At 41.8% G+C, this 23,652-nt stretch overlaps 1 protein-coding gene across 1 annotated transcript in view; it reads right to left on the bottom strand.

Annotated features, from left to right (window-relative positions):
* The window catches only part of TMC4 (transmembrane channel like 4), a 186,859-nt gene that overhangs the window by 22,034 nt on the left and 141,173 nt on the right, over positions 1-23,652 (bottom strand). The window contains exons 12-13 of the mRNA XM_018566084.1: positions 20,856-20,953; positions 10,091-10,274 (exon numbers count right to left, since the gene is read on the bottom strand). Coding sequence (XP_018421586.1) covers positions 10,091-10,274; positions 20,856-20,953 — 282 coding nt within the window. The remainder of the gene's footprint in view (positions 1-10,090; positions 10,275-20,855; positions 20,954-23,652) is intronic.

Below are 23,652 nucleotides of genomic sequence, written 5' to 3'. Positions count from 1 at the left end.
AGGGGGGATATGATCTCCATGTACAAAATGTTCAATGGTGGTAGCAACATTAGCGATAAACTGTTTAAAATTAACTCCATTACAAAAACTAGAGGCCACCACCTAAAATTGGTAGAAAAAAAAATTCCAGCACAAGGGGCGAAGGGGGTTCTTCACAGTAAGATCAGTTAGGGTCTGGAACTCACTGCCACAGGCGGTGATTTCAGCAAATAATGTGGAATTGTTCAAGAAACTTTTGGACAATTTCTTAAGGGACCGCAATATACAGGGGTACAGGTACTCCTAGAATGAGATCCTAATAGGTTGGACTTGATGGACTAATGTCTTTATTCAACCTCAAATACTATATAAATTATATAGCATAACTATGTAAACTATAGTATGCTGCGCTTGGTGTATAAAGTGAATGAGTAAATAAATGATCTATGAAACTAACTATGTCTTCCTATATATACAATCGCAACTGTGTATCACATATCAGTAAATAACCGTGAACTAATGCATGTGCTCTCTCACATTCGTGATTGTTGGATAAATGAATAAACTGATTCCTTCTGGAAGGGAAATGTTTAACCAAAAAAACGTGTGTGATCTACTACACCATGAAACAATATACAAATCTTCTCTTGTGTTAATATAGTGCTATTAATAATAACGGATGTGACTAAGTGTTGTTTCCTCCAATAGTTTGGTTACCTTGATTTAAATATCAAAATCTACAAGGGGAGTCAGTACCAGAATGTAATCCTACATCTAGGGTATAATCCCAAACAATAAGCCAGTCAATGTCCTGTGACCGCAAATAAGTCCTCACATAGGATCGATCCGGATGTCGGCAAAAGTCAATTGGCCAATCATCTATTTCACCCCAACTTTCGGGTAATAGCGTGTGGGGGAAAATGGTACTTATCTGTCCTGGTTTTATCCTGGGATCCCCTGAAGAAGTACATTTTGAGAGAGTCCCTTCAACGATCCCTTGTGGTTATCTTCTCTCATCCATTTCCTTACTCTGGATCCGAAAGACCAGATTGAGCGTCGATCCTTCCTTCCCCTCCGGTTAACCCCTCATGCACCGCATGGATCGCGGTATCCATCCACCGGGGTTTGTCCAGATGGCAGAGGAGAAAAATTAGACAAAGAAAAAACTCCTAAGTGCACCAGTTAAAACATTTATTATAAGCAAAGCTTGACGCGTTTCGTCGTACTCGACTTTTTCAAAAGGGTATTGTCGAGTACGACGAAACGCATCAAGGACAAAGGACAATATTGGCTCCGTCTCTCACAAACCATTGTGCTTATACGGCAGAGTGTTCTTGCCACTTATACGTTTTTATTCTCTGAATCTTGTAAGTGCAGAAAAAGCTTTGCTTATATTAAATGTTTTAACCGCTGCACTTAGGAGTTTTTTCTTTGTCTAATTTTTCTCCTCTGCCATCTGGCCAAACCCCAGTGGATGGATACTGTGATCCATGCGGTGCATGAGGGGTTAACCAGAGGGGAAGGAAGGATCGACCTGGTCTTTCAGATCCAGAGTAAGGAAATGGATGAGAGAAGATAACCACAAGGGATCGTTGAAGGGACTCTCTCAAAATGTACTTCTTCAGGGGATCCCAGGATAAAACCAGGACAGATAAGTACCATTTTCCCCCACACGCTATTACCCGAAAGTTGGGGTGAAATAGATGATTGGCCAATTGACTTTTGCCGACATCCGGATCGATCCTATGTGAGGACTTATTTGCGGTCACAGGACATTGACTGGCTTATTGTTTGGGATTATACCCTAGATGTAGGATTACATTCTGGTACTGACTCCCCTTGTAGATTTTGATATTTAAATCAAGGTATTTAAAGGCTGAGTGGTGTAACAGGAGACTATAAACTAGGAGAATATAAACAGGTTATACCCCTCTATATTAGTAGCCCAGTCATGCGTGCTGTCCAGCCAAGTTTCTGCTATACCCACTATGTCGAAGTTCTCTTCAATTAGCCTAATTTCAAGCTCTATTTTATTTGCCAGACTTCTAGCGTTGGTGTACATACATTTAATTCCTCTCTTTTTGTGGGACAAAAGTTTACTACCTTGTGGTTCCCCACTATTTTTATTGTTATTATTCTGCCTTGATTTTGGTCGTCCGTTGGTAGTTATACTTACATGTGCCAACGGATTTCCTATATTGACTGGAGTGAGCCCACTATTATTAACTCCTTTTTTACTACTTTCTGTGTTATTTTTACCTATGATTAAATTATCTACGTTTAGTTTAAGTAATTTTATTTTTATACCCTCCCCCCCCACTTTCTAGTTTAAAAGTTCCTCCAGTCTTTCTACCATTTTCCCCCCCAGGAATGCTGCACCTTTCCCATTAAGATGCAGCCCGTCTCGGCTGAAGAGCCGATAGCCGACTGCGAAGTCAGCCCAGTTCTCCAGGAAACCAAAAGCTTCCTTCTGACACCAGCTTCGGAGCCACTTGTTAAGCTCCCTCAACTCGCGCTGTCTGTCCGGAGTGGCTCTTGGCACCGCCAGTATCTCTGAGAAAACTACCGTGGAGGTTCTTTCCTTGTACATTTCCTGTTCCTGCCCCCTCTGCCTCTGTGAAGAAGGTGCAGCCATGTCAATGTAACACTCCAAGCATTTGTTATAACAGGGGGTAGCTCTGCCCTCTCCGGCAGTTATTGACATGTGCAGCTGCATCGTATGGCAAGGGCTGCACCCAGCTACAATCTAGTTTAAGGGCACATTTGCCCTTTTTACTCTACTGTGCATTTGCAGCCACAATGGGCACAGGATGCAAATCCTTACCTCAGGTGGTGCACATTCAAAACCAGGATCTAGTCTCAGGGGAGACTGACTTCTTCATCGAATTATATGTCACAGAAAGACTGTAGGGAAGAAGGACTTCGACTTTCTTTGTGAAATCTTTAACTTCGCTTTCGTGCAACCCTTATGTCAAGGTGGTCAGGGACGCCATTAGGTGAAAGGAGAAGAAAACTTCCATGAATCACTGCAAATATTATAAAAACCTCATGAAGGAGGTAATTGCATTCCCCTTAATGGAAGAGAAAAGGGAAATTATTCTGGACGAGTGGGCTAAGACAAGTTAGTAAGGCATCTATACAATAGACGCAATAAGCTATGTTTTACATTTAGGCCTGCAAAGCTTGGCCTCAAGTTATGAGAGGCCTATATCAACCATTTTGGTTTCTGTCACCCATTGTGTCCATTATGTGTCCTTATCAGCCCTGGTAGTCCTTAACAGACTGTCGGAAACTAAATATCTATGTACTCTGCTAGTTTTCAACATATTCACACTTCCCCTTTCTATGAACTCCTGACTACCTGTGTTTCAAAAACTATATGTGATATGAAAGATGTTTTTGTTACTTCTTCAACATTTTTAGACAAAAATTGTATTCTCAGAAATTACCAGACAATGGCCAAAACCCACAAAATATGTGTCAACCTATGTTAAAATTGTGCTCATGAGATGAATCAGAACAATTTCCTTTTTTTAATTGTTCTCACATATGTGTAAAATAAAAGCAGTCCATGTTCCTGGAGAAGGGTGTGGTCCATATTGCCAGGACAATTAATAGAGACATCACTGTGGCAAACGAATGGCTTGGGTAAGTGGAGACTTAGACGAGACAGGGTAAGATCATTCTACTTGCACAAGATGGTAAGCACTACTTGACTATTTGTTTGCTCTCACCTCTGTCTTTCCCCATCTTGACCAATCACCTAGACCATGCAATTCATGTTATCTTTTTTTTCTTAATAACTTTTGGAATGAAAGACCGTTGAATGAGAGAGAATACATCCCTGCTGTTTAGCTGCCCCTTTTATGTAGAGAACTGCTAAATGTGTAAGACCCACATGCTTGCAATGGACTAGTGGCCCCTATCTTGGTCAGCCACTCATCACTGGAAGGGATTTTGGGTGTCCCCCAATACCGCGGGATCAGAGACTTGGCCGCATTTAGCATATGGGGTATTAGAGATTTTTTGTAAACCTTAACTGAGTCCATTGTTAGATGGAATAAGGACACCCACGGGTCCATCGGTAATTGTACCTCACATATGTGTCCTATAATGTCATTCACCCTTTCCCAATAAGGTTTTATCTTGGGGCAGTCCCACCATATATGCGCAAAGGATCCCACCCCTCCGCATTCCCTCCAGCAGCCGTCATCGTTTGAAGGGTGCACCCTTTGCAATATCTGGGGAACCTGGTACCACCATGTTAACAGTTTATAGTTTACTTCCATTGTTCTAGCGTCTACAGTTGCTAGTAGCTAGTGTTAATATTTTCTTCACCTCTTCCTGTGTGAGCATATAGTTAAATTCCCGTTCCCATTTCCTTAAATATTTTGGGATACTATCAATACTATCAATTTCTTTTTTGATAATTGCTTTATATATTTTTGAAAGGCACTGTTGAGGTGATTGTTTAGCTCCCATAATCGACTCAAATACGGTCAAGTCCCCCCCTGTTCTCAAACGTTTGGGTAAGGTTTGGAAAAAAAGTTTTAATTGTTGATGTCTCCACCAATCCAGGGGGTAGCTTCCCCATTCCTCTCTTAGCTCCTGTAATGAGCTGATCCTTGCCCCCGACAAGATGTCAAACACTTTTAGTTGAGGGCACCTGCTCCAGTTTAGAAAGGCCTTGTCGGCTTTGACCGGCTGGAAGTAATCATTCCCCAATAATTGGGTGAGAATTGAGTTGTATTTCCATCCGTATCTACGGCACATCCAATCCCATGTCCGCAGCGTTGACATGGTCAGAGGCGCCGCATCTACCGACAGCTGTCTCTTTGTCATTGGTATCCAATTTATTCCCGCCAGGTCCACTCCACCAAGTGCCATCTCCAGCCGTACCCAACCTTTCTGTCCTGCCCCAAACGTCCAGTCTACCAGTCTATTCAACTGAGCCGCTATATAATAGGACCTGAAATCCGGCAGGGCCACTCCTCCATCTTGTCTCTGCCTGCTCAGGGTATTCCTTGCTAGTCTGGGTTTCCTATTCTGCCATATATATCTAGATATAACCTTCTGTAGGGTCTGGAAAAAGATCCTAGGGATTTCAATCGGTATCATCTGGAATACAAATAGCACTTTAGGAAGGATCGTCATTTTCACCGCGTTAATTCTTCCTAACCATGACAGTTTACGCAGTCCAAAAGTTGCTAAATCTGCTTTGATTGAGTTCAGGATCGGTATATAGTTAGCTTTGTATAACTCCGCAATTCTGGGAGTTAAGTTGATTCCCAGGTATTTAAGCCTGTCCCCCTTCCATCGGAAAGGGAAATATGAAGTTAGCGCCTGTCTCTCTCTTGCTGTCACAGTTAAATTTAGGATCTCTGATTTGTCTAAGTTAATTTTAAAGTTTGAGAGGTCTCCATATTCCTTTAATTCCCTCAGCACATGGGGGAGCGTTGTTCTAGGATATTTTACGTATAGCAAGATGTCATCAGCGTAAGCGGCTACTTTAAATTCCCCCGCCTGTGTCTCTATCCCCTGGATATTTTGATTCAGGCGGATAGTGGCAAGCAGGGGTTCCAGTGCCAAGGCAAAAAGTAGGGGTGAGAGCGGGCATCCCTGCCGTGTTCCGTTGTATAATTTAAATTCCTGCGACAGTGAGCCATTAATTCTCACTCTTGCCGTTGGATTGGCGTATAATGCAGTTATCCAGTGCAGCATCCTCTTCCCCAGCCCCAGCGTGGTTAATGTGCTAAACATAAAGCTCCAGTCTAAGTGTGTCAAAAGCTTTTTCAGCATCTATTGACAGGAGTAGAGCCGGCACACCCTGCCTCCTTGCCGTGTGGATAAGTAAGGTCGTTTTAATAGCGTTGTCTCTCGCTTCTCTACCCGGTATGAATCCCACCTGGTCTGTATGTATCCAGGTTGGGATAAAGGGGCGGAGTCTATATGCCAGTATTTTTGCATAGATCTTAGTGTCTGCGTTCATAAGGGAGATAGGGCGGTAGCTTGCACATAAGCTTGGATCTTTTCCTGCCTTCTCAATCACTGTGACATTTGCTTTCAGTGCATTTTGGAATTTTCCCCTATCGAGTTTACATAAGCGCAAAAATGCTGCTTTAAGAGGTCTTGGAACCTCTTATAGTATAACAACGTGTATCCGTCAGGCCCGGCACTCTTGCCTGTCGGAGTCGAGGCTATGACCCTTTTAAATTCCTCTGGGGTAATGTCTATTTCTAACGCGTTTAATAAGTCCCCTTCTGTCATTGGAAGCCTTGCCTGCATTGGATATTTTTTAATTTTTTCTAATTTTTCTGCCCCCTCCGTCAGTGTGTCCTGTTCTCCCGGCTTCTTTAGTTGGTATAGGTTTTGATAGAAGTCATGAAAGGTCTCGGCTATCTCAGTGGTAGAGTCCATCTTACCTTTATTATTTTTAATTTAAGCTATGTATGTGAGAGATTGTTTAGTTTTAAGCGCCTGCGCCATAAATTACATTGAATGCCCGTTTGGTTTCTGCCTCTAGGACTACTTTTAATTGCTGTTAATTCCCTAAGTGATCCAGAGTCTAGCATTGATTTGTGCGTTCTTTCCAGATGTTTAATTGATTCCAGTAGTTCTTGTATGACACGCCCCCTTTCTTTCTTACGGCTGGCCCCTATTGCGACCAACTTACCTCTGAATACCACCTTATGTGCCTCCCATACCGTTACCGGTGACATTCCCGCCGTATTATTCTCTTGAAAATAATTCTCCAGAAGCACCCCAATTTCCTGGACTACTGCCTGATCATGTAACAAAGAGTCTTTCAGTTTCCAGTTATATTGTTTCCCCCACGAGATATTATTTTTCAATGTTAATTCTACAGGGGCATGGTCTGAAATCGTCATGGGGAGAATATTTGCAGATTCTGCCGACTCAATTGCCACATGATCCAACATTATCCAGTCCAATCTGGAGTATGAACTATGCAACTGGGAGTAATATGTAAAATCCCGCTCGGCTGGATGGAGGATTCGCCATATCTCTACCAGTTGGTATTTGGACATTGCCCTTTTCAGGCGGGTCAAATGTGTACTAGGGTTCCGTGCCCTTCCCGACAAAGTATCTAACATTGGGTCGAGGCATAAATTAAAATCCCGTGCTATCACCAACCTGCCCTTCCGGAATGCCCCCAGCTTCCTAAACACCTTTAAGAGGAAAGGGACTTGCTGCCGATTAGGGGCATAGATATTCACCAGTGTGTATTCTATCCCACCAATCGTTACGTGCAAAAACAAGAATCTTCCTCTTTATCCGTCAATTGGGAGTGCACTTTTATTGCCATAGTATTACTGAAGCCGATAGCTACCCCTTTGGATCGTTTATTATTCGAGAGACTGTAATACCATTGTGAGTAGTTTCTAGAGCGTAAATATGAGGCAGATGTGTAAGAAAAGTGCGTCTCTTGCAAAAAATCCACATCTGCCCCATATCTTTTCATTTCCGCCAAGATCTGGTGTCTTTTAGTTGCTGAGTTTAACCCCCTGACCCAGAAACATGCTAAAAATTTTTTCCCGTGACCTTCTACCTCCTGCAATAGACGGTGCACCGTGAACGACACCACCCTCTGTATACCACTACACAAAAAAAAAAAAGAGACACAAAGAAAACAAGGAGAAAAGCAAGGAGGTTCTCTATTTGTACCCCCTAGCTAACCCCCCTGCCCACACCCAGTCTCCTTCCTATAACCCCCTCCTTTTCTGTTTTGTTTGCCCAGTTCTTTGCCATTGTTGGTCTAACTCCGTCCTTGGTTTCCGCATATGTTCTGGCCACCCCGGCAACTCTGGAGGCGTAATGTCCATTTTTTCACAGAACTCCGCTAGATCTTCCGGGTGCCGCAAGCTTGCTGTTCTACCTTCGTGTGTTGCGATGAGGCACGCTGGAAACCCCCATCTATATGTGATTTGCCTACTAATTAAAACCTGGGTCAGAGGTTTAAGCGCTCTCCTGCGCGCCAGAGTCTCTGGTGCCAAGTCCACATATGTCTGGATTTTGACCCCACTCACAACCATCTCTGATGCGTTTTTCATGCTTTCCATAATTTGTGCTTTATCCGCATAGTAATGAAACCGTACTATTACATCCCTGGGGTTCTCTCCTCCGCTTGCTATGGGGCGCCTTATTCTGTGAATTCTATCAAAAATTATCTCTGTAGTCCTGGGGCGTTTAAGCATGTCATTAAAAGTCTATCTGATTGTATCTGACAATTCCTAATCTCCAACAGTTTCAGGGATGCCTCTGAGTCTCAGGTTATTCCGTCGATTTCTATTTTCCTGATCTTCAGCTTTGTATGCTATCATTCTCATACCCTTCTCCATGTACCTGCACTGGTCCTGCAGTTCCTGAATCGCTTTGGTGTGCACATCTAGCCTTTATTCCGTGTCCTCTACCCTTTTTAATACTTGGGACATCTCAGTTCTAATTGTGGTCAAGTCTACCATGTGTCCCAGTAACTTAGTAAGGTCTCCTTTTGTGGGTAGTGATTGGGCTAATGTGTGTAGCGATAGTGCAGTATCTTGATGGGAATCGTCCGAGGTCCCCGAAAATGCTGGTGAGCTGAGTCGTCCATCCATGTCTCCTGCTGTCCGGTCTCCGCGGTGTCCTGGGGACGGCGCTTCGTCAGCTGACTGTGCAACCTCTCCTCCTTCCCGTGCGCCGCGTCCCTGTGACGTTGGTTCCGGTGCCCAGAGCCGTCTGATTGCTCCTGCCCCGGGAGTTTTTGTGGCGTCTTTCTTCTGGGCTCTCTTGCCCCCCATCGCTCAATCGTGAGTACTGGCTCCTCGCTCCCGTCACCGCCGCCAAGTCAAAGTACCGGGTCAGAAGGCCGGCTTAATCGGCAACAGTGCTCTGCTATTGTGGGTTCCTATTCACCCGGCTTGGGAGGGAGCTCGTGGATGTCTCAGCTACTCACAGCTCAGCGCCATCTTGAGCAGGCTCCACCTCCCTGAACCTTAACAGCAGCTTCTGTCCTAGTAGACAATCCTGCATCAGGAGGTGCAGATCACTCAAAGCATGAAAAGATACCTCTGGTGCTAGACACATAAGAAAAGTCTCTCTCCATTGCCACTCTCTGCTCCCTATCTACTGGACCATATTTACATCTGAAGTAAGCGTGGCAGGCTGAAGAGCAACAGCACAAGGAATCTGGCCATTCCTCATCAAAAAACATATTGTTCCATGTACTAAATCTAAAGATAGCATTCTGCACCCTGAGAGCTTTCCACCATGCCCTGTCAGGTTAATCAGTCCAGCTCAGACCTCCTCACCAGTGCAATGGGCACTGCACCCAGAGACATTTGAGTGGATAGTTTAGAAATCATTTTCTCAGAGGTGTATCTACTTGTTTACTACACAACAAACAGCTGGACAGCTGATGCAGGTTTCCCTGCCCTTAAGCAATGGGGAGTTATGCTTTGAAAGCTTAGTCGAACTTTAGGACAGCTCTTGCCTTTCCACCAGTCTCGTTAATAGCTATAAGGAAGCCAGAACCAAGTACCAACAAGGTCTATAGGACAGGAAGTAACGGAAATTCTCCCTAATTAAAAACAGCTGCCCCCACCCCCCCTGAAAAAAAACAAAAAACTGACAGCAGTTTTTTTAAACATCTTCTACCGTATCCAAAATGAAGAGAAATAAAAACAACAAGTTTTGGCTTTAGATGTACTTTAACTGTAAAAAAAAATGTCTCAAATGATTCCTGCGAACATCAGCCGTTTCAAAAAAATATATCGATGGTGGAGTGTACAGACTGCAGTTGCTGCGTTACCTACCCCTGCTGACCATTTGAAAGAGTCAACCTGATAGTAGACAGCCAGGAGTGTTTCTTTTTGGAGATATGCAGTATAAAAAGAAGCCATGCACTAGAAGCTTCTGCAAAAAAAGGGCAATTAGACTGCACAAAAGGTACAGTTATTTATCAGCACATAGGCTGCTGCAATAACTCTATTCATTCCAGGTATACAGGGCAACTGTCATTGTATGCAATATGTTTGTGCTGTGCCCGAAACTCATCTTCAAATTTTAAATGCAATAAGGCAATGTAAGTTGCATATAAAGCGAAGGATGTATTTACCTTCTTCACATAGAATATAATGAAGTATTTGACTGTGTTTAGAAGGGGAAGCAGAGGACAGAAGAAGGTTCCAATCCAGCAGACAGTCTGTCCATAGATTATGTCCAGCACAAACTGGGGCACCAGAAATTCTTGCTGACCCCATAACTGAATTGGTTTACAGGAGCAGTGGTCCACCATCATTCTGTAAAAACATATAAAAAGACTAAAATAGTTAGCATCTACTTAATGTTGGGGTAAGAGTTAACAAAAAGAAAGCTTAATCTATTACAGATGTAATATAATATAAAAAAAACAAGCAATAACAGATCTGTCCAGCCTCGCTTGAATTGTGCTTATCCAGAACCTTCCCCAATCGTCTCCCTGACCTGACAAATGTAAAAGTGCGAATTATATGCACACCTATTTATGTTCCCTTTTTGCCCCAGAAAAGGCAATGTGCAGCAATTGGTCTACTAAAGCTTTCCAGTGGAACATGTCCAAGATGGCAACCAGACTGGACGTCTAGTTAGAGAGCTCTGCTGCCAACCTGTTTTAATCAAGAATGTGGTCCTGCCTCACTAGATCAGGCCAACTTTGCTGCTATATTAAATAGATTAAACAGTAAGGGGCCCAACACTAAACCTTGGGGGACACCATTAACAACCTCAGACCATTCAGAGTATGAATCATTGATCACCATTCTCTGAATATGTTCTTTAAGCCATTTTTCTATCCAATTACAGATTGAATACTCTATACCTACTGTTTAAATGTGTCCGTCATCTGACAGAACTTAGCTGTGTGAGCCATGATTGGGCAAAGTCATCATTACTTTGCCCAATCATGGCTCTCACAGTGCACTGTGATGTGATTGGGTAAAGCATTGCACCTGACCTGCGGTCAGGTGCATTGCTTTACCCAGTCAGGGCTTCACAAGGCACTGTGCAGTGCCTTGTGAGGCATTCGGCGGGCGAACAGACTGCGGAACGCATTGACAGTTCGTGTGTTCGCCAAACACATGAACTGCCGATGTTCGAGTCGAACTGTTGTTTGGCTCGAACATCAAGCCCATCCCTAGTGATAAAGACAAAGTTACATCAAACTGGAAAACCATCTCTAAACGGGGTGGGGACATTAGACTCTGCCATTCACATATAGTGCTGTTTTAACATCACTACCCTAGCAATCTGAGAGTTCACACCTTAAGCCATGTAAATTGAAGAATTGGACAATCAACATCTAGCTTGACACAATCCATGGTGATTGGATTAAGATGACTGAGATACCCAAATGGCAAGGTATGCTCCTGACACTCTCTAGAAATGAAGACGTGGCTTGGAGAAGCTGCAAAATATCTTCAACATTACAAAACAAATGCAGTTGAATGTGACTAACTACAACTAGCTGGTTTTATTGCTTTTTAATCCTGCCAGTAAATCCGTTATTTTTCCATTTCTTTTAACAGGGTGACAAAGCTGTTTGTTATGCAGTGAAATCATTGCAGTCTTATTACCATGTGCACAGGGTTATTATAGATAGACAGGTAGTTTTAGATGTACTTTAACCACTTTAGCTCTAGTACCTGCATTCCCCGCAGGTAAAAGTTCGATTTTTACAAATCCATCATAGGACTGTTTATTCTGTGATAACTTTGGCAATGCAAAAGATAACAAAGTAAAACATATTGTTTTTTTGGGGAAAAACTATTCTTTCTTTGGCAATCTTGTCTATATTATATTTTTATGCAGTCTACAGAGGAAAAAAAATTAGAAAAGTTTGAAAGTGGTAGATTTAAAAAATAAATATTTTTTTGTAAATAAATAAAAAAAATATACATCTCACTCCATAATTTTCTCATGTAAAATGTTAAAGTAATGTTTCTGCTAACAAAGCATGGCAAGGGTCTTTGCAAATGGAAATTGAATATGACTGATTAGGGGTAAATAAGGGTTAATAAGAGTATAAACTGGAATCAATTTTTTTCTAAACAATTATATTTTTGTTACTTATGTCACATGCAGATCAAAGGTAACACATTGGTCAGGTGTTCATTCACCATCCCTCTCAATTTGTGGGTCTAGTGATGATGTTGTACAAAGTGTAGTGCCACAGGTTTGTTTAAATCAATGTCCTCTCCTTTCTGTGCTTTCGTAATTGCAACACGAATGTCACTCCTGTGCTTTTGGAATCTATGTCATAAAGTGCCCTTTTCCACGATGCCTGCCACTCTGCCAATGATCGTGTGCATCTCTGATAGTCTGTGGTTGTCTAGGCAATGTTTTCGAGTCTGTCTGCTTGAGCCCAAGATGGCCATGCGTTCCATGCATGCCCATCAGCAACTCTCTCTAGCAGACATCATTACACTAGTCCCGCACGGCACGTGCGCCAGTGGGCGGTCCCTTTGTCTGTCTGAATTACCGATCGAATCGAACGGCGGCGTTCTGTTAACATAGCAACCCGACATCAGCCTGCACAATGTGACGGTAAGTTTGGTCACGTTTTACTTTATTTCAGCAAATCCTGATCTGGCACTTCTGCTTAATTTTATCTGGACATCGTCACACTGTTAACTAAATCAATACTGGATGAACCTTTCCCATCCTAAATGATTATTTGAAGTTTGTCTTCCATATTCTTCATTACATGTTTGCAGCTGTTTGGCGTTTTTTGTGACGTCATAGCGACGTCAGGGGGTGTGTTTACGGGTGTTTCTTCACTATCACTGTCTATTTAAACCTTCTCTGTTTGCAATTGTGTCACTGCTATGCCTGATGAAGTGACCCTGCGTGGCCCCGAAAGCACTTGTGTGTTTTCAATAAATCTATGATTGATGATCCTTTAAGGAATTTGGTGTGCTGGTGACGTTTCTGTAAGGTGAGGGTGCTCTCCGCACACCTTTCAGCAGTCCCGGCCAATACACGAAGATGGTGCTTGTAGTAACTCCACGGATGGCGCCGTGCAAAACGAACAATTGAAGAAATAGGTCACCAGCGCTCAAAGAGTTTAAAAATGAATAAGTCCTTTTTATTGGACCATGGTGTCACGACAATCAAAAAGAGTTTGGCTCTTTTTGATTGTCGTGACACCATGGTCCAATAAAAAGGACTTATTCATTTTTAAACTCTTTTGAGTGCTGGTGACCTATTTCTTCAACTGGTGACGTTTCTCTTATACCATTTGCAACTGGCGGCGCCATCCGCAGCCATTCTAAGCACCCTTTCCAAATACGGGGATTTCCGGCAAGGAGTGAAACAAGTCTTCCGTATCTGATTAAATTTTATCTAGGGCCCAATGAAAAGAATTTGTCCTGTTGAGAACTGACTGCCCTACACAGCTCAGTATCATCCACAAAAATGAGATTGAACTAAACAAATGCGGTAAAATGCTGATGGATACTAGTGGTATTAAAACCATTGATCCAAAAAGGATTCATGAAATTTTACGGGAATACTATTGTTCCTTGTATAGTGATTATCAGGTTTTATCACCAGCTACACATGCCTACCTGGATTCCATAAATCTTCCCAAAATTACAGACTCTCAACTGGACACTTTAAGTGCCGCTATCACCCAAGAGGAAATTGCTTCTACTATATAAAACCTAGCAGGGGTAAGGAACTAGGGCCTGACGGCTACACCACTGAATTCTTCAAGTTATGAGACCAGTTCTCCTCCAGACTTGGCGAAGTTTACTCCCAAATCTGGAGAGATGGCTGTTATCTGCCCACGGGGAATGAGGCCTATATTAAAGCCTTGCCAAAACCTGGTAAGGACCCCAACTTACTGGGATCATATACAGGTGAAACTCAAATAATTAGAATATCGTGCAAAAGTTCATTTATTTCACTAATGCAACTTAAAAGGTGAAACTAATATATGAGATAGACTCATTACATGCAAAGCAAGATAGCTCAAGCCGTGATTTGTCCTAATTGTGATGATTATGGCTTACAGCTCATGAAAACCCCAAATCCACAATCTCAGAAAATTAGAATATTACATGCAATCAATAAAACAAGGATTGTACATAGAACAATATCGGACCTCTGAAAAGTATAAGCATGCATATGTACTCAAAACTTGGTTTGGGCCCCTTTTGCAGCAATTACTGCCTCAATGCGGCGTGGCATGGAAGCTATCAGCCTGTGGCACTGCTGAGGTGTTATAGAACACCAGGATGCTTCAATAGCGGCCTTCAGCTCTTCTGCATTGTTCGGTCTCATGTTTCTCATCTTTCTCTTGGCAAAGCCCCATAGATTCTCTATGGGGTTCAGGTCAGGCGAGTTTGCTGGCCAATCAAGCACAGTAATCCCACGGTCATTGAACCAGGTTTTGGTGCTTTTGGCAGTGTGGGCAGGTGCCAAGTCCTGCTGGAAAATGAAGTCAGCATCCCCATAGAGCTCGTCTGCGGAAGGAAGCATGAAGTGCTCCAAAATCTCCTGGTAGATGGCTGCGTTGACCCTGGACTTAATGAAGCACAGTGGACCAACACCAGAAGACGACATGGCTCCCCAAATCAACACAGACTGTGGAAACTTCACACTGGACTTCAAGCATCTTGCAGTGTGTGCCTCTCCATTCTTCCTCCATACTCTGGGTCCTTGGTTTCCAAATGAGATGCAACATTTGCTCTCATCAGAAAAGAGGACTTTGGACCACTGAGCAACAGACCAGGTCTGTTTTTCTGTAGCCCAGGTAAGACGCTTCTGACGTTGTTTGTTGTTCAGGGTGGCTTGACAAGAGGAATACGACATTGAAACCCACGTCCAGGATCCGTCTGTGTGTGGTGGCTCTTGATGCACTGACTGCAGCCTCAGTGAATGGCCTTTTCCTGACAATCCTCTCCAGGCTGTGGTCATCCCTGCTGCTTGAGCACCTTTTTCTTCCACACTTTTCCCTTCCACATAACTTTCTATTAATGTGCTTTGATACAGCACTTTGGGAACATCCAACTTCTTTTGCAATTACATTTTGAGGCTTTTCCTCCTTTTGGAGGGTGTCAATGATGGTTTTCTACACAACTGTCAGGTCAGCAGTCTTTGCCATGATTGTGATTTCTACTGAACCAGACTGAGAGACCATTTAAAGGCTCAGGAACCCTTTGCAGGTGTTATGGCTTAATTAGCTGATTAGAGTGGGACACTTTGAGCGTAGAATATTGCACCTTTTCACAATATTCTAATTTTCTGAGATTGTGGATTTGGGGTTTTCATGAGCTGTACGCCATAATCATCACAATTATGACAAATCACGGCTTGAACTATCTTGCTTTGCATGTAATAAGTCTATCTCATATATTAGTTTCACCTTTTAAGTTGCATTAGTGAAATAAATGAACTTTTGCACGATATTCTAATTATTTGAGTTTCACCCGTAGGCCCATATCTTTAATCAACCTAGACGCAAATATCTTTTCAAAAATAATGGCTAATCGACTTGCAGGAATTTTGGCTAGTATTATACACCCTACACAAGTTGTTTTTACCAAGGGAAGGGCAGCGGAGGCAAACATCTGCAAAGTCCTGACAGTTCTTGAACAATCAACTAGAAACTCGTCACCGGGTAACACAATTATCACTATAGATGCTGAAAAAGCTTTTGATAACTGTAAACATTAGAGCTGCAACAACTAATCAATTAAATCGATTATAATCGATGAGAAACGTTAACAACGTTCTCATCATCGATTAGTTGATATTCGATTAGTTGATGCTACTCTCCTCCCCGCTGGTGCTGGCTGCAGCGGTTTGTGTCCCTTTTAATCCCTGCTGCTCTCCCTGCCTGTATCGACAGAGGCAGCGGGGAGACAGACCACTGTAGCCGGCATCAGCGGGGAAGAGAGACCGCTGTGACTGCCTCCACCCCATGTACCTCCGCAGCTGCCCCCGGTACTTCCGCTGCTACCCAGGTCCTTTTTTGCCCCGGCCCATTCCTCTGCTCACTCGACCACTCTGCCGCTCCCCCGGCCTGTTCCTCCGCTCGGTGTGTCCCTCCGGTCACCTGACGTGCTTGTCTTCTGCCCCACCCCATCCGTCATCTTCCTCTGCTGATTGACAGCAGGCAGTGGGCGGGTGCAATAGCCAGTCTACTATTGGTTATTGCATTTATTAAACTAAAATTAAAAAGACTGAAAAATTATGAACTGCAAAAAAAAATAAAAGTTTAATAAGCTAAAATAAAAAATAGAAATAAATTTGTTTTGGTGTTATTTTAAATATTATTGTTGTATGTTATTTTAAATAAAAGTTTGGTTATTTTATTATATTGACAGAGTTTTACAATTCATATTATTTTAAATCCATGAAACTAATTAAAATGTCTAATAAATACATACAATTATTTAATTTCAATTTCAATGCATCCCAAATGCACCTCCCCTTCACAGTGTGATCGCCCGCACTGGAATGTGCGGTACTGTAATGCCCTGCGTTCCAGTGCATTACGATTTCAAAAAATGTGCATTCCGTTATTCCCCAAATGCAACCTCATAGGGGCGGATTTATACCATTGCTTGTGGAATTGTGTGTTGGTATTTTCTTACTGGCAGAAGGTCATTGCACTGCTCGCTAAAGTCTTAGTGACTGAGCTGCCTACTGAGCTGTGGTTATGTTTATTCAGTTATTGGGAGCCTACCACACATCTTAACAGAACTAGGTTGTTATGACTACATATGTGTGTCTTAGTAGCTAGACGGGTGTTGATGAAGTTTTGGCTATCTCCCGACCCACCTCACCTGAACCATCCTTTAGAGCTGCTGAAAAAGATTGTGGCAGGAACGTCTAGAGGCTATCTTGGATAATGACCGCCAAGCAAAAAAGTTATTTGATATATGGAGACCTTTCATACTATTTCAATTTCAGGACGCTTTAATTCATGAGGTGGTTGTTCCCTTCAGATATTCTTTGTGGTATTTGGATATGGAGCTACAGGGCTCTTCAGGTCGTCTAGCTCTCCCCATATGAATCCACACTAACTCCCAAGATCAGAGGTATTTCATACTAGGCGATATGGTCCAGACTTTGTAACGCCTCACATGTTCCGAACATGCACTGGTCATGATTTTACGATATTCCCGAGTTCTAAGCTGATTATTCTAACTGCCTGGGAGCAAATAAAGGCTACTGGAATGGAATGCGCCACGTTCTCTCTCTTTTTTTTTTTCACTTGGCTGTGAATGTTCTTTTAATATGTGTTAAATGTTATCCCCTTAACTTTGTTCTTTAAATGGTCACTGCTCTAAGAGGTTGAGCAGCAAAAACTGGTGAGTCCCAGCTAAATTGTTCTGTATTTTTTACACTACATTACTCAACCATGACCAGGCCTTTTATACTACCTTGGGGGCAGGAGCTAATTAGGGAATATGGTTATGCAAGTAAGCACGCTTCTTAAGTAATAAACAGCAGAGATACATTAGCCTTCTGTGCTATTTTCATCTATAGGTTGTCATCTGCTCTCCTCTATTATATTTATTTAAGACTCATACCCTCTTACCTGGTCATGGCTTTGAGGTAGAATTTTTGTTCATATTGTTCAGTATAATTCAGACATTTTTATGTACACAAAAAAACAGAAAAAAAATTTCATCTTTGTCACCCATGGCTTTCATTGAAACTTTGCTTACGTTCAACACAATAAAATATTTTTGAGGGAAAAAAATTAGATTGAACTATTTATTCCAATCTCTGTCGTTTATGAATAAAATAAACAGGATCAGTCCCAGGACCAAACCCTAGGACACCCCACTCACAACTCTTGCCCTATTGGAAAATTACCTGTTTATTACTACCCTCTGGTTCCGATCATGCAGGCATATTATTTCCACCCATGTACATACAATTTCATCTAAACTGGACCATCTGGTCCTGGAGATTTGTTTACATTTAATATTTTCAGATTCTTTATTACGCTGACCTCTGACAGTCACTGAGATAAACCTTTTGTTTATTAGAGCCTTGATCATTAAGCCCGTCCGTCTCCTCTGTAAAGACAGAAGCAAAAATGTGTTTAACACATCAGCTTCCCTGTCACTGGTAGCTAACTTCCCTTTTTCATCCATCATGGGGCCTACATGTTCTGTCCTTACCCTCTTACTATTCATATATTTAAAGAATTTCTTGGGGTTTCTTTTCCTTTTGGTTGCTATGTGTTCTTCGTACTCTATTTTTGCAGCCCTGAATGCTCTATTGCATCTTTTGTTGCATCCCTTGTAGTAATTGAATGCTGATGGTGACCCCTCTGTCTTACATTTTTTTGAAGGCCATATCCTTTTCCTTTATATAACTTTTGATGTTTTGAATTTATTGGTAAATGGAATGCATTGGTAAATTTTACTAATTAAAGTTTCCTTGAAACATTCCTACTTGTCCTCGGTGTTCCCAATTTGTGTCACATAGCGGGTATCTCAGCTTATTAAACTTAGCCTTTTTAAAATTGAGTGTTCTTGTCATACCAACTTGTCTATGTTTCCTGGAGTTTACTGTGAACATTATCATTCTATGATCCCTGTTCCCCAGGTTATCCCCCATTTCCACATCTGTAATCAGCTCTGTGTTTGTAATTAATAAATTCAACAGTGCATTTTTTCTAGTTGGAGTTTCCACTGTTGCCCCATAAAATTATCTTGTATGTTGAAGAAGTGACGGGCCTTACTTGAGTGTGCGGTTTAATTTGCCTAATGAATATCAGAAAAGCTAGAGTTCCCCATATTTATGAAATTGCCTTGTCACCCCGCTATTTCTATTTGTGACAATAGTTGAGTCTCATCCTCCCCCCTTATGTTTAGAGGCCTGTAGCTAATCCCCGCCAGCAAGTTACCATTTTTTCATCCATTTCCATCTCTATCCATAATGATCCATCATTATTCCACATCTCATGAGCTATATCATCTTGCACATTCACTACCAGATTGTTCCTGATGCATAGTCATACTCCGCCCCCTCTGCTTCCTTCCCTATCCCTTCAAAATATTGGATATCCCCTGATATTTGCAGCCTAGTCATGCGAGCATCCAGCCAGGTTTACGATAATCCCAAAAGATTACACTCCTCTTTGAGTAGTAAAAGTTCCAATTCCTCTATTTTCTTTGGCAAACGTCTAGCATTTGTGAACATGCATTTACATTTTTTAGTAGTGCTTAGAATTTTCTTGTTCTTAAGCTATTGCTTGTCTCAGAACTTTGTGCATTTGATTCTGATATTATAGATTCCCTGTTCACTACTGAGGTAGCCACATTTTCGCCTTTTCCACTATACTATTTGACGTATTTGATCTCAGCTTGATCTCCTGGCTTAATCCTATTTGATTCCACCCTCCAAGGTTCTAGTTTAAAAGGTCCTCTAAACTTTTTACCATTTTCTCCCCCAGCAGAGCTGCACCCTCCCAATGTAGGTGCAGTCCATCCCTGCTGTAGAGGAGGCAGCCGGCTGAAAAGTCAGACCGGTTCTCCAAAAACCCAAACCCTTCCTTTTCTACCCCAGTTTTTCAGCCACTTGTTCAGATCTCCTGACTCCCGCTGCCTCTCTGGTGTGGCTCGTTGTACAGAAAGTATTTCAGAGAATACCACCTTAGAGGTCATTTTCTTTGTCTCACCTATGTCCCTGAAATCTTTCTTTAGGACACTCCATCTTCCCTTGATTTTGTCATTGGTACCAACGTGTACCATTACAGCTGGTTCTTACCCAGCCCCACCAATTTGATCCGCAATAAAACTATGTTACAGGTAGAACTCAGGAAAAACAAAAACTCTTATGTTGACATGGACCTTTAAGGTGAAACATAAGGTCTGCTTTTTTGCATGCCCTCTGTTCAGCAAAACAAATGGGTTTAAAAAGCCATTTGCAAACAAACAGTCTGACAAAAAAATATATATATACCTCAGCCTTGGCCTCTGACACTTCTGGGAGGCCAGTGATACATCACTGTGCCTTCCTGCACAGCTGGGGCTCTAAATTCGAAAAAAAATGCACTCTAGCCCATTGCAAGAGTGCATTATCATGGAAATTCGAGTGCCCAGCTATCCCAGTATGCAGTAGGTGACATGTAAGTATTTTTGTTGTTGTTGTAAGATTCTGTTTAGAAATGGATTTTCAAATCCATTTGTGTTGGGGATAATGTGCCTTGGAAAAAAGTGGACCTTCCATTTGCCTTAGAAGGTCCACTTTAAAGTAGTATCAAACTTTTTTACAATGATGAATCCAGACCAAACATATATGCATCACCCAGCAAAGTATTTATTTACATTTTATTCCAAGCACTTACAGTCATCATGTTTCCAACACCTGGCTCCAACTATTTTACCTCTACTTCCCTAAATCTCCTGTCAAGTTCAAGATCACATGGGACTGCACAGTCTCCAGCAGCTGTCCATCTACTAGCTTGAGAAAGGAGGAGCTAGAAGCGAGAAGGAAGGAGGTGTGAGGAGGAGGGGAGTGGCTAGCTTGCTGTGCCTGTGTGTTTGAGGAGACACACAGCTTACTAGCACACACAAGGGTGGTTCCATAGAACCCTGGAAGAGAAGGGAGCCACCCTAAAACAGGATACCAGGGCCAGTGGATATAGGACCAGCTGATTTTGCAGGAAGCTAAAATGTTTTAATATCAAGAAGCAGAATCCATTGCGTTGATTTAATCAACATCTAAAATAGCTTAAAAGCCTTTTGACTTAAATATCACTTTAAAGCGGGTGACAGACTTCAGCATATATGTATTTTATTATTTTGCTCATAGTTTTACTTTAAGTAAATTACTTTCTATTCAGATGCATCAAGAAAGGAGTATATACTTACTTTCGAGGGAAATCCACCAGCATTATCATTACCAAGACAGTCAGGAAATCAAAGATCAAGAGCTTATACATCTCCCGTCCCACACGAGTCTCCCAGCACTGCAAGAGATGACACTGCATTAGTTACATAACTCTACCTAAAAGGGTTTTAGATACTAATTTCTAATGACTTTAGAAGTGCACCTACACTTAGTCAGACCAAAACACAGAAATTATGTAATGATTTTTGTCAGGTGCTGAGTTTTCAAATAACTCTGACTGAACTGGTGGTTGTTGAAAGCCTTTTAAGGATAAGGATATTATGCAGGGATTCGGGCATGGTGCTGTGAAATTGCTGCCCGAGAGAAGAGCCACAGCTTTCACAAAATCTCCGTGGCTCACTGTGTTGAGTATGAATAACGATTCCCCTCTCTCAGGACAGTACTGACCCCCCAACAGTGGTGATGCACCAGGACAACCACAGAAGATGGAAACCTTGCAAGCTCACAGACTTCTTTTCTTTCTCAAAGTAGACAGATCAGGCTGCTTCTCAAGATGCACTAGCATCAGAAAGTGTCATTAAAGACAAGTTACTATTGCTCAAATGCTCTTTATAACTGGATTTAATTAAGATTAGTACACTACACATATTTAAGGTCAAATTGAGCAGCAGGGAGACCGCACAGTTCACATAGAGAGAAAGATGGGGGATATCATCACAGCACATAATGAGCGTGTGGATTCTTGCACTGAGCAATTGGATGAGCTTAAAAACAGCTGAAAGACAAGACTGTGGACATAGAAGATACATCCTGCAGAAAAAAATATAAAAATCACCTAAGCTCCTGAATCAATGACACAAGCTGAACTGGTACACTTGCGCAAATGTTTAAGTTCAGGATTTTATTATAGACACAACATACAGTATTCCAAAACCTAAACACTTGCCAGACATAGTGCTCAGGGATATCTTAGCGAGAGTTAACTTTTATGTTAAACAGCGGTCAATGGCAGCAACAAGAAAGGTGGGCTCACTTCCATACCCCTACACTTCTGTGATCCTCTTTGCAGATATTTTAGCAGAAACTGCACAAAATTGCTTGTTACATACAGGAGACACACTTCATGCAATAATGTTCCCTGAAAAAGGAATATCATTAATTATGTTCGTGAGGTATGACAACTGCAAAAGCACCTCCTTCGGCCCAGTCAGCTCATCAACTACATGTTACCTGTGACTGCTCCTAATGCTGTAAGGCTTTGTTTATTAAAGTGATATTTAATTCAAAAGTATTTTATGCTATTTCTAATGTGTTTATGCAATTTCAAATGTTGATTACATCACTTACAATGGATGATACTACTTTATGTTTTAAAGTTTACTCTTCTGCAGAATCAGCTGGTCCCTTGAGTGCTGGTCCTTTTTTAGGGTGGCTCCTTTGTGAGGTCCTATGGAGCCACCTTTGTGGTGCCAGTAAGCTTTGTGTCTCTCAACAAACATACAGACAGCAAGGCAAACTATTTCCCTTCTCCATGCTCCCCTCCTCCTTCCTCTCTTCTCAAAGTTAGTAGATGGATGGCTGCTAGAGAGTGTGCTGTCCCTTGTAATCTTGAACTGGACAGGAAGTTCAGAGAAGCAGAGCTGAAAGAGTTAGAGCCAGCAGTTTGAAAACATGATGACTGTAAGTGCTTGGGCAGAAATTTAAGGAAATACTTTGCTGGGCAATGTACAGTAATACCTTGGTTTACAAGTAACTTGGTTTGAGAGTGTTTAGCAAGACAAGCAAACATTTCTGAAAAAATTTGCCTAGATATACAAGCAATGTCTTGCAATAAGAGCAAAATGTTGTAGAAAAGCACCACCGGAATAAGGCTGTAGCAGTGCGAGCGATGAGTCTGTTTAACGACAATGCAATGTCACATTGGATAGATTCCTTGTTAAGGTTTCACGAAATGAAAAAGATTCCATTGAGTCAAGAGATAGCAGTGATTCCGTTAGTGATAGTGAAAGTTGTCCTACACAATAATCCTCCTCTCTCTCGTCCCCCTCACACCAGCCACGAAGGTACCGGTAATTGGTTTATTTTTCTTTATATTTTGTACGGTATTATATTACAGTACAGTATTGTAATCATTTTTATATGAATATTTTTGGTTGTGGAACGAATCATCTGAATTTCCATTATTTCCAATGGGGAAATTCGCTTTGATATACAAGCGCTTTGGATTACAAGGATGCTTCCGGAAAGGAATTATGCTCGTAAACCATCTGGATTCATTAATGAAATTTTTGTGTGAGTTTAATACTACTTTAATTATTTCTTTTTCTGTCCTGCACAATTTCAGGTTGTGCAGACTAGCCCACCAGACAATAGAGGCTGCATAAACAAGCTGGTCTAAGGTGTACCCAGTGAGACAGTTAATTAACTACCTCGAAGGGTATCATTTTCTCATGTTGTTCAAAATTGTATTATTGTTTCTAATCTTTTGGTTCAGACACATACAGTATTGCAACCATGGGAGAACACATTATTCTTACTATATGTGTGGCAGTAGGCCTCAACATTTCCTCTGGTACTGTTACATTCCTGCCTCATCCTGTCAATATAGCTTATGTCTAGATTTATTATGGCAATAACATGACTCCATTAAATTAAACATCTAATGTGGAAACAGGCATTGACGCAAGGGTGCGATTTCATGTGCATTGAAGAAACACATTTCCAAAATATTAAATCCATCCTTCCCAAATTCTCCCACATTATTACAGCTTCTGCTAAAAAGAAAACAAAAATGGACGCTGCTTGAGAGAGCTCCGT

The sequence above is a fragment of the Nanorana parkeri genome, unplaced genomic scaffold (assembly GCF_000935625.1).
Source record: "Nanorana parkeri isolate BGI_ZX_2015 unplaced genomic scaffold, ASM93562v1 scaffold915, whole genome shotgun sequence".
Lineage (NCBI taxonomy): Eukaryota > Metazoa > Chordata > Amphibia > Anura > Dicroglossidae > Nanorana > Nanorana parkeri.
Note: the sequence above shows the minus strand (reverse complement) of the source record. Positions and strands in the feature narration are given on the sequence as shown.